The sequence below is a fragment of the Cryptomeria japonica genome, chromosome 8, assembly GCF_030272615.1.
Source record: "Cryptomeria japonica chromosome 8, Sugi_1.0, whole genome shotgun sequence".
Taxonomy (NCBI): domain Eukaryota; kingdom Viridiplantae; phylum Streptophyta; class Pinopsida; order Cupressales; family Cupressaceae; genus Cryptomeria; species Cryptomeria japonica.
This window is the reverse complement of record NC_081412.1, coordinates 81,209,714-81,227,928: the sequence shown is the minus strand read 5'-3', so window position 1 is coordinate 81,227,928 and position 18,215 is coordinate 81,209,714. Positions and strand designations below refer to the sequence as shown.

At 36.2% G+C, this 18,215-nt stretch overlaps 1 protein-coding gene across 1 annotated transcript in view; it reads left to right on the top strand.

Moving 5' to 3' along the window:
• Positions 1 to 6,521: 6,521 nt before the first annotated feature.
• Positions 6,522 to 18,215, top strand: part of LOC131038426 (nuclear-pore anchor) — a 134,254-nt gene continuing 122,560 nt past the window's right edge. Inside the window, exon 1 of the mRNA XM_057970860.2 lies at positions 6,522 to 7,125. Coding sequence (XP_057826843.2) covers positions 6,820 to 7,125 — 306 coding nt within the window. The 5' untranslated portion in view covers positions 6,522 to 6,819. The remainder of the gene's footprint in view (positions 7,126 to 18,215) is intronic.

Below are 18,215 nucleotides of genomic sequence, written 5' to 3'. Positions count from 1 at the left end.
TCCAAAATGTTGTATTCCAGTTTGATCTTCTTGTCATCCCAGAAAACAGACTTAGCCCGGAATGAATTGCTAAGGATCCTAGGTCTTCCAATTTGTAGTCAATGTACCCTGAAATATCTCCCTCGACAATGACTCCGACAGGTATTTGGGATAGGGCATTGTATTTTATTTTTATTTGAATGAATTCAACTAAGTCCATAGGTGCACTTGAACTGGAGTGCGATGCAGAAGCCATGATTCAACTGATAAAAGAAAATTTTGAGAAATACCTCCACAATGTCAAAATTTAGGGTTTGACAAATGCAGCTCACACCACACCACTTTGGTTGCTATATTACCGCTTGGTGTTCTTCACTTGATTGATTGTAAATATCTCTGGATACTTCTGCGAGATTTGAAATCTCTATTAATGGCAAGTCGAATCACCTTTTTTTGCTCTGCTCTTGAAAAAATTATTCGCTCAAAAACTGATAAGTGAAAATGACTTGAAATCCCTTTTAAACGAATTCTTCACCTACCATAATAAATGCTCCACCGCTTAGGGCATAAACCCTAATTTGCCTTTTATCGCTTCACAATCTTCTGTCGATTGAGAGGTAACGTATATCGGTTAAGGTCTTTTACTGATATAAACTAGGGGTTTGAAACATTTCACCGATTTGTTCCCCCTAAGCTTTTCCAAAGCTCAATTTGCCAGTTCAGCGACTTCCACACTAGGTGCAAAAACCAGTTCATCTTGTGACACTTCTTCAGGTTTCTTTTTCCATGTTTTATTCATTCCTGCTTGAACGGTTTCAACATCAATCTTCCCTTCTCGAGTGACCGGTATATCATCTGATAGGTTCTTTCTCATTCTGCAGGTTCTGGCAGGGTGTCCCGGTTTGTTGCAATGACAACATACCATTCCAGGTGTTCTCCATGGTCCATTGTTCATTCTACCATTCTTCCTCCTGCATGTTGCAGTAGTGTGACCGCTACCATGGCAGATCAAACAGGTTTCTCTCCAACCGGTTGTTGCTTGATAGCCACCACCACCTGACTGATGGTCATAGGCATTATACCGATTTGGATTCTGGTTCACAGATGATCCAGGAAAAACTCCTTGAGTCCTTTGAGGATATCTCCTAGTGTCGTGCATAACAGACCTGCATCCAAATGCTCTATGCCCAAACTTGTTGCATGCGTAACAATTTCCATTGAATCTATTGGATTTAGGCTTATTGTTTAGAAAATAAGGAAAATTATTGTAGGCCTTATTTCTACACACATTAGCAATATGTCCTTCCTTGAGACAATTAAAGCAAACAGGTTTAAAATTTTGCTTACCTTTATCCTTTGATGTCGGTTGCTTCTTTGATGCTCCATCTTTTGTTCCAGAGGTCTCACCTTCCTCATAACCAGAAAAACCAAGTCCAGTGGTATTCTTTACCGGTTTTGCTGATTCAAGCTTTTGTTCTAGCTTAACATTACTCTTATTGAATTTGGCAAGTATTTCCTTTGACTCGGTGAGTTCTTTGGAAATAGCAGCATTGGATTCCTTCAAGGTTGCATTCTCATAAATAGCCATGCTTAGTTCACCTTGCATTTCTTCTTTTTCCACTTTACTCTCTTGGAGATGAGCGGTAAGGGCAGTGATGTCTTGCTTCAGCTTGGAGATCTCATGATCTTTGTCTTTTACTAGGTCTTCAACTTTCCTCTGGTTCTCCAGCTCTTGACACATTCTCATAGTCGGTCCTTCAAGTTCCCTTCTCAGGTTAGCATTAGATTAATTCAGTTTTTCAACTTCTTCAAATGGGGCTTCCATGTTTGCTTCATTAAAAGAACTATTTTCAGTAAGCTCCATCATTTTCTCAGCATGCTCTCTTCTTTTTGCTAGAGAGGCTTTATATTTGACTTTGAGTTCATCAAAGGCTTTCTCAGTCTAAGTGAGACGATGAGTAAGTTCTCTCACAGTGTATTCCCCCATATCTCCTTCCAAGTGGTTAAACTTATAGAAAGGTTGGCTTTGACACCAATTGATGAATACTAAGAAGGGGGGGGGGGGTGAATTAGTATACCAAAAATTACTGAACTTAAACTCTTAAACAATTTAGCAGTTAACCGGTATAACAAATTTACTAACAAACCAGTTAAGACAAATGCAAACCAAACAACAAATAAAGCATTCACCCACAAGAGCACAATCACCATAACACAAGAGGTTTTGACGTGGAAACCCAAATGGGAAAAACCACGGTGAGCAGAAACTCACAAGTAACTATCCGCAGAATAGTAACCAGACTAGTTAAGGTCGGACCGGTTAACGTCATACAATGTTCTTCACCATAACAGGTCCTGTTAGGAATTTAGATCTCTGTTAGGAGATAAGTCCTATCAAAGACTACCTTGTGAGAGGATTTCAGATTCACAGTTGTGAACCACCTTGTTAGAGGATTTATAAAGGCTTTGCCAGGCCTACCCGGTTAAGGGTTTCAGACTTGTCGAAGATATGAGTAATCAACAAGTAGATGATCTAGATACTAGCACAGTATGCTTGGTTAGATCCTTGATGGCTCATTATTAATGCACATTTTGCATTACTTCAGTTGTCAATATCTCCACACTCTGTTTCTTCACACAGACTTAATCTTCTCTTCTATGATCGCACATACAAAAACCTCATCTTCTAAAACCCTAGACATGATGTCCTTATAAAGGAATCTAATTTCATGTCGGTCCAATAGGATTACATTGCAAGTTCCTAGGTTCACTGCATCTAGACACATTTGGTAACATGACACAAAATCACTGCCAAAGTGTCAGTGGATGATAACTCATCATAGAAATACCGGTTGGTAACTCATCACAGAGTAATACTGGTTCATTACCGATTATCGATTCATACATTTTACCAATTACGGTTGTCACAATGAAGACTACAAAAATTTTAACTACTGCTTTATTCCTTCGTGTCGCTTGGGATCCTCTAACCGCTTGAGGTCTTCATACCGCTTTGGGTCTTCAGTCAGTTTGTGATCGGTAAACACCTTTTGCAAAACACCGATAGTCTAAAGACTATAATACATAATACCGGTTGGAACAATTACCGGTTGAGCATAACTCATACACAGGGAAGTGATCATAAAACAAGTGTGTGTTCATCAATGACAATCACAACATCATTAAAATGCCAACACAACGTTCATCTTATACCTAAAGTTTGGCTTTATATGGTCATCTCCAAGAAGACATCAACCATCTATGATTTTTTTGGGTCTTCTACCTTGAAGAAGTTCTTGAGGCAATCCTTTGATACCGTCACATATACATCCACCAACCTGCCAAAAAATAAATACACTTGCGAGATCATTATGAATGAGTAATGGGTGTAGATTTTTATTACTTCTTAAACAATTTGGCAGCGTATGGGCTCCTATTACACCCGCTAGCTCAACCATTATTTAAATCCCTATCAAGTCTATCTCATTAAAATTAACTCCTCACATATCCTACCAAATCACACTTGTGTAATCATCATTCCATCTAATGACCCATTTTGACAACATGTTTGCCATGTCATTACTTGCTCGTAAAATACAGGTGACTCTGAATTTAGCTAACTCTCCTTGTATGAAATTAACATGATTTATTTTTTAGACATTGATTGATCCTTTCTTAATGGCATTGATGATTATTAATTAATCCCCTTCAAAATGTAATTTCTTGAGTGAGATACTATTCACCATTTTGACCGCAAACATTGCTGCTTGAACTTTGACTTTTTATTAGTCCCTTCAATTTTTTGGCTCCATAAGCTACACCATCTCCATTCAAATCTCATGCCACAATGCCTGCTCTTGAAGGTCTAGGATTGCCTTTCGAGGTGTCATCAAATTTAAATTTTATCCACCTTGCTTTTGAGTTTTTCCAGACAATATTTGACCCTTTGCGATGGACTTGATAAACTCAACGAAGCCCATTAATAGGTCACATCTTCTTCTTTTCACATTTGATTTTCATTAATTTATAATTTGATTTTAATTATTTTTGTATTCTTATGGAGTTACAAATATCAATTAAAAGATAATAGGGTTAATTTAATTTATAATTTTTATCTTATTAAATTTTAATTTATTGTAGAATAATTATCTTTAACTTTTCATTTTTATTTTTATTTATATAATAGAATAAATTTCAACTTAAAACCTAAATTAAAAGCTTAGAGTGAGATATCGAGAGAGAGAAGCTAACTATTGATTACTCGTTTCATGCCAATAATTTAAGGATATCATGTGTCCTTTGTGTATGCTTAGGGTAGTGTGACATTTGAATTTTATCTCCAACTCTATCTCTCCCCCTATTTATATATCCTCACCTCTCCTTGTATCTCTCTCTCTTCCCCCTCCATCCTTCTCACTGTATTTATCTCTATATCTCCCTCTTTCTACCCCTCTCTCTATGTCCCGCTCTCCTACAAGTCCTCTTTTTATATCTCTCTACTTCTCCTTTAGCCTCCCTTTAATTCTCTACCTCTCTCCCCCTCTCTATCTAATTACATATATATTTCTCCTTCTCTATATCTACCTCGACATCTCTCTCACCCACACACACATTCCTTGTTTCTCCCCCCATCTCTCTCTCTCTCTCTCTCTCTCTCTCTCTCTCTCTCTCTCTCTCTCTCTCTCTCTCTCTTTCTCTCTCTCTCTCCTACTTTCTCTATACATCACTTCCTATATCTTTACCTTTTTATCTCTCTATCTCTCTATCCCCCTCTCTCACTATCTCACTCTTTCTATCTCTATTTATCCCTCTCCCTCTTTCTTTCTCCTTCCATCTCTCCCTTTCTTTCTCTCCCTCTATATTTCACAAGTTATATTTACTTTATCTCTCCTTTGTATCCTTATTTCCCCTTCTCTCCCCCTCTTTCTATCCCCATCTCTCCCTCTTTCCTCATCACTCTCTTTTTATATGTCTCTACTTCTCCTCTCTCTCTAACTCACGCACACATACACACTCCTTGTTCCTCCCTCTGTATCTCTTTCTCCATATATCTCCCAGGCTATTTATCTATATACCATTATCTCCACCTCTCTCCCTCTCTCTTATTCACTTCATCTCTCTTGTACGATATCTCTATCTCTGTATTTCTCTCTATCTCCCTCATGCTCCTCTCTTAATCTCTTTCTACTCACATCTCTCTCTATCTCTCCCCCCATGCCTCTCTCTCTCTCTCTCTATATATATATATATATATATATCACTTCCTATCTCTGTCTCTATCTTTATATCTCTCCCTCTCTCTTTTTATTTGTTTTTTGGGCTTCCATATCCATGTCATCTCCATTTGCATCCCCATCTTTATCTTTATCTATACCTTCTTCTCTACCTTTATCTCTTTACCTCTCTCTTTCTTGCTCCCCCCCCTCTATCTCTCCCTCTTTCTATCCTTATCTCCACCTCTCTATCCCTCTCATCCGATTGCAAACACAACATGAGCGAGTTGGGAATTAAACTCGATCATCTTCCTAATTCAAAGGTTTTGTTTAAGTTATGATTAGATCCTTGGATCCTTGCAAGCATATGCAAAGTGGATTTGAAGCTATCACTTCTCCATTGAGACCTTTGTTGCACAAACATCATTTTTTAAATGGCCCAGCGATTGATCTCATGTATTGCACAAATTTATGCAAAACATTGACCAAGTTTCCCCCTAACTGACCTTCCACACCTCTTCGACACACACACTGTACACCAAAGTGCAGTTGCTAGTTTAAATCTATTTATTTAAATCTGTAGAAAGTAATTTAAGAGATTTATTTATGAAACATTTTAGGGAAGATATTTTAGGATGAAGGGTTTGTTGGAAGTTCAAAGCAGAAAATAAGAGTCCTTACTTTGCTTTTGGGATGAGATGAAAGTTTCCCTCAATACAATAGAGTTTTTTCTGCATGTTATGCATCTATACTTTCTAACATTAATTGTTATTAAAAAAATAAGGAATTTTTCTATCATTAATTATTAAAAAATGATGAGATAACCAGTTTTATAAAATTTCTAAACATAATATTTTAAAGTTGTCTAATTGCTATAAAATCTATAAAACCATCTACATATAAAATACTCTAAAAATTCAACATTTGCTAAAATATATTAAATAAACAATCAAATCCAGAAGCAACAATAGATTTAAACAATACTTACTAAATCAACTATAAACCTCCTATCAAATTTATAGAACATTCTATATAAACTATAATTATAATTCAGAACATTCCTATCAAATTTGTAGAACATTCTATATAAACTATAATTATAATTTCAATTACACCTTATACAAAATACATTCTAGCTATAAAATAAACTTAAAAAGAATTCCAAGACTTACAAGACATCAACTAACTAAATTAGAGTGTCAAAAATTATGTAGACAAATCCATTAACTTAAAAATGTGAATGAACAACCGCCTTAAACTGAATCCCTTAAAGCCGAATTGCATGCACTTCAACTTGGTTATCGGTTTAAATCACCTTTTTGGGGATTTGAATCGAAAGAGAGAACAATAAAGTTAGAACAAAATTGAAGAACTTCTCCTTCCCAATATAAATTTATCCACTAAAAAGCAGGGTTTATTTTCTTTTCACGCCCTTGCAAGCAAATCTGGCTTCCCCGCTTAAACACGTATGCGCTTGCAAATGGGTTTGGAATACTCAGGGAAGCCATTAAAAGCCATCGAAGCCTAGAAGAATTTTAAGAAAGCAGTTGAAACCGAGGACTTTAAAAAGCATCGATCAAGGGGTTTTTTTCTGCAAGGAATTAGAAGATCAAGGAGGAAAGGGAAAATGCCGCTGTTTATTTCTGATACCGAGTTACGCGACTCGGGAGGGGATGTCTCTTTCGTTGTGGAGAAGGCGGATGCTTTTATTCGGGAGCTGCAGGATGAGGTGGAGACATGCAGGGCGAGGGCGGATGCTGCGTCTATAACGGCCGAGCAAAGTTGCGCTCTTTTGGAACAAAAGTATATTTCGCTTTCCGGGCAGTTTACGCAGTTAGAGAACGAGAAGGTGCGACTTACCTCTGCTTTGGATAGGAGGGCGACGGAACTCGCACAGGCGCAGGCGCAAGCGCACAAGCTCGAGCTTGCAGTCGTGAGCTTTTTGAAAGCCCTATAGTTTAGCTTAGAAAATCGAAATCGTAAATTGAAACTAGGATTATTTTTGGAAACCCTGATTTTTTCGCTTAAAACATTTAATTGTTGGTCTAAACGCTAAGTTGTAGCTTGAAACATTAAATTATAGCTTGAAGACCTATATTATTACATAAAACCTTAAACTCTAGTCTGAAACCTTGAATGTTGCTTTTGATTTTGTACAGTTGAAGTGTTCTTAATTTGAGGATACGTGTTTTTTATTTTTTTCCTCTTGGAATTGATGCATTCTCACTTTTTTAAGTGCCAACCTTTGTCCTAGTTGTCTTATTTTTGCAAGTTTTGAAATTCTGTAAATTATAGCTTAGAAACTCTTAAATATTGCATAAAAATTATGGTTTTGAATTTCTTTTTTCTTTTTTTTTTTTGATTGGCGAAAGTTGATTTGGTTTTAATTGGAGGATAAAATAAACCGCTTTCATGAATTCAGTAAATTGGAGACAGTCTTAATTAGAGGACAAATGAATTGCATTTGGCAGTGGTCTTCTGTGTTAAACAGCGGCCTAAAATTAGCCTGTGATGTTTCAGGTCTATCTACTGGACCCGAAATGTTGGTACAATCCTGGAAGAAAAATGCAACTTGAAACTCGTGCTTTTAGCTCAGGAACCTTAATTTATTGCTTGGACCCTAAAATCTAGCGTAAAACCCTAAATTTGCGGAAAACTCCAAGTTTTTAATTTAAACATCAAAATATATTGGGAAACTCTAAAACATAGCTTAAAAAACCAAAGTGTAGCTTGGAGCCTTGAATACTGGATTTGATTTTGTACAATTGAAATGGCCTCGATTGGAAGATATTTTTTGATCGGTGTTTATTCACACAATTTTCCACGGTAACTTATGGTCTGGGATGTGGTCCCATGGAATAGGCACCAGCTCCTATTTTTATCCGAGCAGTCCCATGGAAACAAAATAAATCTATTCCTAAAAATTATGAGCCCCACAGTTTTATACTATAAAATTTCTGCAGGTGCTTTGGATGGGGAGGAGGGCTTTTGTCTATGTGGTATTTTACTTGACATTTTTTAGGATTCTATTTCCGGTTGTAGTTGATATTGAGCTAAGCGTAAATTTTAGCCAACAATTCCATAATCGTATGTTAAAAACTCTGAACTACTGCCTAAAGCTAACTTATAGCTTGATTTTGTGCAAGTGAAGTGGATTGGCTTTTTTTTTGACTAGGCAAATATTAACTTTTAAGTAACCTCGTTGGAGAACAAATGAGTTGCTTTCTTTTAGTTTTGTTTGATTAAAGTTGAACTGGTCTTATTTGGAGGATAATCAAATTGCTTTTGGCAATGTTCTTATGCATCAACTGTATTGCATGATGAGATTCTGAGTTTCAGGTCTCTCTACTGGACTGAAAGTGTTGGTAACACAAGGTTGATTTGAGAGGAACATTGCAATTCTATATTGCTAATACAACACTCTTAAGTCAAGATTTACATTTTTTGATTGGGTAAATAATAGAATTTTCGTGTTTTTTTGGGAACTTTGGCTTAAGTCGCTACAGCTATAAGTTTTCAGAAATCTAAATTATATCTGGAACTCATGAGATATGATTTAAAGCCCCAAATTATTGCATGTATGCCCAAATTCTACTATTTATTTACAGTTGCAGTGACCTTGGTATGAGAATTAAGTAAATTATATTTTCAATGTGAGTGTTTCTCTTGTTTTCTGGATAATTTTGGCTTAGTTACTTGATCTGTGAGTTGAATTTTTTTCTTATTAACCCTGAATAATAGCTTAAAATCTAAAAGATGGTTTCAATTTAATACAGTTATAGTGGTATCGATGGGAGCGCAAATAAATAGCTCTTTTATAATGGGTAACTGTTGTCCTAGTTGCTACACCTGCAAGTGATAAAAACCCTAAATTTTAGTTCAGAAATCCTTATTTGAAGATTAAAATCGTAAAAGAATGGGGTGAAGTCCCAAATTCGACTCCAAATTGATATAGTTGTGGTTTGACTAATCACAAAATAAATAGAATATTTTTAGAGCTGTTGAATTGTAGTTTGAAAATGTAAGTTATTCCTTGAAACCTGAATTTCTGCTTTTAGTTGATAAAGCTGGAGAGGTCCTATTTAGAGAATAAGTTGTTTTTTAATGTGGTGAATTCAATTTGTCCTAGCTAACTTGGCTTAGTTGCTTGAGCTTTAAGTTTTATATTTTATAATTTTTTATATTATTTATTCAAGCTTGCTTCTAAGCTGGCCCCATGAAAAGCATGTAGAAAGCAGCACAGCATTTAGGAGCATAACGACCAAAACAGTCAGCTAATAAATAACAGTTAAAAAAACCTCAAGAAACCATGCAGCAATAATTAGCAATCAAAAACTACAGAAGTGGAGCTACAGACAAAAAATGGCACTACTATCGCATGAAACCAGCATCAGCAAAAGAAACCTAGCTTGCCGTTTCGGGTTCGGGCACCGTTTCGGGTTCGAATAACCAGTACGGCAAAATTTTGTAAAGGGGTTTGGGTTCGTTAGTACAAAAACATGTAATTTTTTTTTTATATATATATATTTTAATATTTGTGCAGCCTGTAAGCATGAATTAAGATTAGCATGTCACATAGCATCATATAAACAACAAAATAAACATAAACTTGTAATCATAGCATCATGATCATACCATAATAGCATCATATACATCAAGTTTAATATCAAAATGACAAAATATTCAAGTATCATTGTTTCAACTTTCAACAATATAAAGTTATATCATCAAATGGATCATCTAATTCATCCTCCTCCTCCTCCTCATAATTGACATTGACATTAGATGAGCCAATGCCACTTGCACTTGCACTATAAGTTTGTTCGCCCTCCAAGTCATCAAATGTCAATGCAAGAAGCTGAGAAGCAGGAGCATCCAAATTAGTATGCTCTGGCTCTATATCCCACATCTTCGTTTCCCCTTGTGTGTAGTCATGTTGTTTGTGTGAAAGAAGACGTAGGTTGGAATGCACATATGCTAAATTCTCCGCTCTTTTTGATAGCAACCTATTGCGTTTTACTGAGTGGATGAAAGAGTATGTGCTCCAATTTCTTTCTGAAGTAGATGAACTAGCAACCTATGAAGACAAAGTAAACAATTAAAGTTATACAATATACATTAATAAAATTAAAATTAAAAATTATTAGCAACCTATGAAGACAAAGTAAATTATAAATAAACTTGTGATAAATTTTAATTAATTAAACTTGTGATAAAACTTTTACAGTGAGGGGTTGTAGGTATTGGAAGCATGCACCATGAAAGTACCACCAGCTATGAGCATCCTTCTTGGATCTATGACGAAGTGCCTCAACACTTAGACCATTCCCATTTGCGAATTCTATGAACTCATTTGTAACATTATCTCGCAAATCATCATCAGGATATAGTCTAAGAAATGCTGCCTTGTACCCATCAGATACTTCTAGATCTTTCCATGGTGAAATCTCTTGGTTTATCAAGAAATTGATTGCTATAGTACTTTGGTGTCAAGGCATAGGCAAGAAGATGCAAAGGAGTGGTCATCTTATTCCACCTTTCTACAATAATTGCTTTCACTTCTTTGAAGAATTTCTCCTTGGGGTCATTCTCTTTTGCATTTATAATGAACTTTATTTTTTCAAGCATTGAGTCAATGCCATCATAAATCTCACCAATGCAAGGCCTATCCATGTCGGTATAGCGAATCATACTCATAATGGGCTCAGTGATACTTAGGAGATATGTAACAAGTTCCCACCATTTCTCATTCAATATTCTCTCCCTAATTTTTTCTGCCCTCTCACTGCTATTCTGCTTCCATACAGTCCAATTGTTGCTGATCACCATATTGCATAGTGCCACTCTAACTTTCACAAGTCGTCTTAAGACGATTGTGTTTGATGCAAAACGGGTCTCAGCAACCTATAACACAAATTAATGCCAAAATGATTAAAAATAAAGCCAAACTTTAAAGAAGAATACACAATATAGCTTACACAATGATATTATGAACATTGAAATTAAAAAAATCAGAAAATGTAAAATTAAATTACTATTTTACTTACCTTCAATAGCTCCAAATTCGAAAAGGATCCAAAAATCCCTTGAGACATGTGGTGGTTTGTGATCAACATTTGGATGTCCTTAGCCTTTGCATACACATCTTTGATCCATTTTATTTTAGTCCCAATCCTTTGTAGAATAAGATTGAGTGAATGGACCACACAAGGTGTCCAAAAGATGTGATCATAGCGTTCCTCAACCAACAAACCAATAGTTCTACAATTTCTTGCATTGTCCATTATGACTTGGACAACATTGCTGGGATCCCACTGACTCAATGGCGGAGATGAGAATTTTTGCAATAAATTGGCCATCTTTTACTTGGCCCTCACAATCCACAGCTTTCAAAAACATCCCCCCTTTAGAGGACACCGCTATGACATTGATCAAGGGATGATTTTTAGCATTTTTCCACCCATCTGAAACAATTGTTACACCTGTCTCAGCCCATGAATCCCTTATGGGTTTCAATGCATCTTCAACCCTCATCACCTCTTTGTCCAATAATGTTCCACGTACCCTCTCATAACCTGGGCCCTTATACCTTCTTGGAGCTTCATTAACACTTTTTATCATTTGCTTCTAATATGGGGAGCGAACAACATTGAAAGCCAACCCATTTGAACAAATGCACCTTTCCATATCTTGGTCAACAATGTCTCTACTCTCATTTTGAAATGTGGTTTCTAAAGGCCCCTTTGTTCTTTTGTGTGTCAAGGGTGGTTCATTTTCAGGTTCATTTGTGGAAAAGAAGGGGTGGTCTTGTACTACAACATCGGGATTAGATGGGGCTTGCATTCCCCTTGTTTTCTTTGCTGCGGTTTGATTCAATCTACGGGCTTCTCTTTCTTCTGCCTCCCCATGCTCCTTAAAATATTTCATCACTGTCTCATCTGGTATAGGTTTACCATCTTTTCCAGGGCATTTTTTGATGCCTCTTCCTTTTATTCCACACAAATGGCCTACCACCCAATAATATGAACTATTATGTTCAATACCACATCCTTGGCATCTCCAATGGAATCCCCCACCTCTTGGAAGTGGGTTTAAAATGTCAACATACTTCCATAAGGGAGAATTCAGATCATTTCTTTGTTTTGTAATTGTTTGTTCATTGCCAACGGAGGAAGAGGTAGATGCCATTCTAGTTCCTATGGCAAGAAATAACATAAACATATTCAAAAACAAAAACAAAATAATGAAAAACAATCAATGTTTCATGTTTGACAATTTGTGAAACAAAAATAGTTGGAAAAAAATGTTAAAAAACCTACCTCTTGTAGCCAGTGGGAGCTTGCAAATGTATGGAAATGATGCTGTAACACTTGTTGAAGCTTCAAAAATCAGTCTTCAACTCCTCCTATTTGATTTTGGAAGCCAAACTTTGTTCACCCTTTCTTCAACCTGCTGTCAAAAAACTTTTGTTTGCAACACAAATGAGAAGAAATGAGCCAAGATTATGTTTTAGAAGTCACTTTTAGGGTATAAAATTGACTTTTTACATGGCGGATTTAAAAAAAATTAAAATTTTGCATTAAAAAAACCATTTTGGGCCGCCCAGCAGTCCGGGTTCGACCTGGTTCGATCTTGGTCCACCCGGGTTCAAACCAGGTCAAACCCCCTCTAGGAAATTCGAACCTTGGTCGAACCAAGGCCAGACCGGACCTGAACCAGGGACCCGGACTGTACTGGACCCGAACCAGGGGGGTGTGGAGGCGAACCCGGTAAGCTAGAAAGAAACCAAAAAGTGATTAACACACTTCCTAATGACCAACACTATAATTTTATGGTTCTCACTTCTCACCATCCTGCCAAATCCTAAACATCCACTGGGTTAGAATGCTGACTAACATCCACCTCTGCTGTGAAAGGATCAAGTGATGAGAAGAACACCATGGAAGGTTTCTGTTCTTTTCTGAGACCTATGCATTGTTAGCACAGAAAATGAGAATATGAAGGCACCAGAGACCTCAAGATGGCCCTTCTTGTTCACCACGAGGACCACCATCACCTTACTAGTGTCAACGCAGTAAGCTCTTAACATCAATAGATCACATCTCAACCACTTCATTTCCTCACTATCCTCAAACAGATCAGCTTGGAGCTTCTTCCTCTGGCCTCAAGCAGTTTCACATGCTGTCTGAGCTTCCTTCTTAACCCACACCTTGAACCCAGACTTTAGAACAACCATGTCACCAAACTGGCTTGGACGCAATAAACGAAGAATTTAGATTCTTTGGGAAGCAGCTGCTCCCATTTTGGTGATGAAATTCTCCCAGATGGATGCTCTAGAGTGTTGTGGACCTTGTGAGATTTTCACCTGTGGGTCATGGTGCCTACCCAAATGACAAGGATTCATATTGCACACAGAATCCACCAGTTGATCTCCCACCAACAGAAGGCAACAATTAAAAATCACCCTATAATCATCAAAGCTTCTCATTTGTACCATCCTAAATGCAAGATGGATTGCTGGGCTCACATGAAAAAGCCTAAATTGCGCTTTTGTCCAGCCTATGACATAATTTGCATCTAATAGTTGAAGTATTTGAACCAAATAGTCCAAGAGGGAAATATGTCAATGCCAACTTAAGGGGCCTAATGATTTATAAAGGCATCCAAACTATATCCTAGGAGGATGGAAGAGCACCGTAAAGAGCCATTAATGGCTCATGTTCTACATCACAATTGGCTGTAAAATCTGCTGCTGCATTTGCTACTCCATGGAAATGAGAGAAAACAACTTCTTTGAAGTGGTTGCTAAGAGTGAGAACTTCTTCTAAAAACCTACTGAGCTGATGCCTTTTTTGTGAAGAATCAAGATTGATAAGCATAAGAGAGATCCCTTCAGCTACTAATTGTTGTACTTCACTGACCCTGCTAGAGCCATCCCAGCTACCACACCTTCCTGCTCGGTTTTGTTCATCAAGAAGATTAAAATTAATGACCAACTGTGAACAAAAGTCCCATCCCTTGTCGATGATCACAACAGCACTAGCATTACTGGATTACGTTGGGATGGCTCATCAAAGTTCATTTGTACAAAGCTAGGAGGGGTAGTCCTCCACTAGGTCTTGTTACCAAAATAACCTGTCAGGCCTCTCGAAGAATAAGATGAAGTTCTGTTGCTTTCATGTTTTACATCACTTCCTCCACACTGTCTTGTCACCAAAATCACTCTTTAAGCCTCTTGCAGAACAAGATGAGGTTCCGTCTTTCATATTTTACATCTCTTAACCCTTCAAGTGCGGTTGAGCTTTAAGCTCTTTCAAACACCAAATGTTATAACTTATGAACGTTGAATCATAGCTTAAAATATTAATTGTTGGTTTTATTTTAAATTGTTGAAGCAGTCTCATCTGGAGGACAAATATAGCAGAGAAATCGTAAATTGTAGCTTGAAAACTCTCAAGTATAGCTTAAAATACCAAAGTCTGCCTTCTATGATGCAATTGCAGTGGTCGTATTCAGGGAATAAATGAAATAACTTATTGATATTTAATTGTAGCTCAAAACCCTTACAGATTGAAACCCTAAGTCATTTTTTTATTTGATACAGTTGCAATAGTTCTAGTGAGAGGACAAGTGAATTATTCTTAATCTGGCAAATTGTCTTTTCCGGAAATCATTTTGCTTAATTGGTTGAGCCCTAAATCTTCAAGACCATATATTATGGTTTGTAAACCTGGAATTATAGCTTAAAAGTTCTATCGTTCCACGGCCGTTGGGGACGGGGAGACGAGGGACGTGGGGACGGGGGGACAAAGGGAATAAGTTTTGGGGACGGGGGTACAAAGGGAATAAGTTTCGGGGACGGGGGGACAAAGGGCCTGGGGGGGAGGAACGTGTTTCCATGGAACACTGAGTTAAAACCCTAAATGCTGGTTTTGATTATATATAGATGAAGTGGATTCAACTCCAGAATAATTGTGTTTTGATTTTTATTGGGTAATTTATCTTTTTTTTGGGATAATGTTTGGCTTAGTTTCTGTAACAGCAAGCTTTCAAAATCTCTAAATAATGGCTTAGAACTCTGATTTTTTAGTTGAAACCTAAAATATAGCTCAAATCCTATATACTGATTTTGATTTTGTACAGTTGAAGTGGTCTTAATCAGAGGATTTTTTTAATTAAAGGTAAAAGGTTTTATTCAATGAGAATGTATATTGCAAAAAGAAGCAATATTGAGTCTTGTGCAACAAAACATTTAGGGTAGTAGCTTTATTTGCATAAATGCTGTAGTTCTTGTGCATCGTACAGAAATCTGTTATTGAAGACCAGAAAATTTGACAAGAGGTTTGCCTTTGAGAAAATTGTTTTAGCATTTGTTCAATTACTGAGTGCATGTTTCTAAATTCAGTCTGCTTTTGAAGTGGACTCCAAATTTACGACTAAGAGAGATCCAGTAGAAGAGGCTTTTTCACATTCAAAATAGTATGTGTGTGTGATTTTAACAAATTTTAAAGCATCTGAAACAAATATATGGGCCTTAAATGCCTCTTTTTGTAAGGTTTTGTCTGATTGTTCTTAATGATTAAATTTTTTTAACTCGCCCCCTTGATTTCATTGAGCTCAGCTCAAATGATGGAAATGAAGGTGGTCCGCAAGAAGGTCCTGGACCTAGTGGCGTACAAGAAGTTGTTAATGCAGCAATGTCCTTTTGAAACAATTTGCTCATCCTAGCCCTCTAAAGTGTGAGTTTCAAACAAGATTTAACCCCTTTGCTAGGGGCATGAAAAGAATGTGCATTAGCCCTTGTACTTCTTCCCTGCTAGCATTCTGGGCAAATGTTGATTTTCCAAAACTGATATTCACCTTAATTAGCTACTATCTTTCAGTCAAGCATTATTGCGATTTGGGACAGTTTTTTAATTTTTGATTGCTTGTTTGTTTGTTTGTTTAAGTGGGTATTTGGCATATTGTGCCAACAACTTTGAAGGACAGTCTGATTGCAATACACTCACAGTTGAATTGTTTGTTGTTGTTTGACTGCCTTTAGCTTATTTCCCATCAATTTCATTGTCTAAACCAGGATCATCATTGGCATTGAATGAATTCATCTTGATTGTAGAAATGGATAAAACAAAAGATAAGAACTTGAATGTACAAAACAAAAACCTTGTAATTTGATAATTTCAAATATATCTCAGCTAAAAAATTAGAATAATGTTCATTTTCTATAAACAATAAAAAGCAACAGTCTTTGTATGCCAAAAGCAATGAAGAAACTAAAGACATGTTTGCAAGTTTGAACAAATTTTTCGTTATCTTTCATTTTGTTTTTCCCCTTTTCTTCTCCAATAACAACTTCTATGTCCAAACCCTCTATGCTTGATCCTTCAACTTGTAATTTTCTTTGATCTTGTCAGAGATGTCTAGTCTCTCTGTCATTGAGAATCATAAATCATTAAAATACCCTGCAGGTTGGTTAGATTATAGCTTTAATACCGCTGTCATGACATTAAAACATATTTTTGGCAAATAAATTTAATAATTGAATATTTTAACTAGAACTTTCAAAAATCCTAATTTTTATATACAATGACAATACTATTAGAATATTTAATTATATTTTAGTCACCTATATTTAGTTCCTTGTTTAATGGTCATTTAGCTTTTTAGTTAATTAGCTTTTAAGCTTAATTTAGCTTTCACACTTAATTTAGCGTTTAGCTCTGTAATCGTTTACGTTAACATTATGTTCTAATTATAGAACATCGTCTTGTAACCTCTATATATACGTGTGTATATCGCTCAATGTAATCATCCGATTATTGAATCATTCATTCAATTTATTTTTCAAATACGATTTAAGAATTGAAGCCAATGAATTAAAAAAAAATTCTATTTATTTATTTGTAATGGAATTGAAATACATCAAAACATACTACAACAACAACATATACGATAGCTACAATGGCAACAACAACCAATTGACATTACTATGCTAAACCCATAACAACCAACTACACATTACACGAACTTAAATAACTAGAACCTGTAATTCATGAAAGCTGACTCACAACCTCTAAAGTGAGACTGTCATACAAAATCAAAGGGTTTCATCCTTTAATTCTTGAAACCAAGGGGTTTTCATCCTATGGTCTATAACCAATCCAAGGGTTTTTTTCCTCATATCTGATTGCTTGAACACAAGGGTTCAGAATAATTCTGATGAGGATATGTTGAATGAATGCATCTACCCCTTTAAATAGTTGAGATAAATGACTAGTATTGATACCCACCAAAATGAGTGGCATTGGATCAATGCATGCACCGATTGCAATAATTGTTGCTCTGTTTCTGACTCAAATATATGTTTGAATCCATTTTTACCTTGCATGTAAGAGATTTTGACCCTTTTTCCTTAACTTGTTGCACTTTTTTTTGGTGCAAACTTTATCAATGTTTTGAAGAGTTTGTAAACTCGAGAACTTTGCGACATCATGAACTTGGTTAGCTTCTTCCTTCTCTACTTGTCACAGGCTCACCCAATGCATAAACTACCCAACTAAAATTAATGAAACAAATGCTTGCATTGGGAGTTTAAATGTTACTATCTAAGATGATATGCAACACATTTCAAAACTTCAAGATGCATGTGAATAGGTAAATTTACTCATGCACTACTTAGAGCTACATATAAGTTTGATGATGGTTCCTTATGTTTTATTGGTGTGGAGAATATTCATGTGGATAGTCATTGTAGTAATTTATAAAATAAAGATAATAAGTTGTACAAGGATCATGTGTGTAATGTGTATGAATGCAATGAGCACAATGAATTATGATTTGAACCTAATGAAGAAATCTAGGTTATGAATGAATTAGATGAATACTGATGGATGCTGTGGAAAGATGGATGATGTGAATTGGATTGATTTCATCATGAAATAATATATGTTTTCTTTACCTGTAACCTATCCTTAGTATTTGGATTAGGTAGGAAAAGTTGCATATGGGTTAAACATGATGACA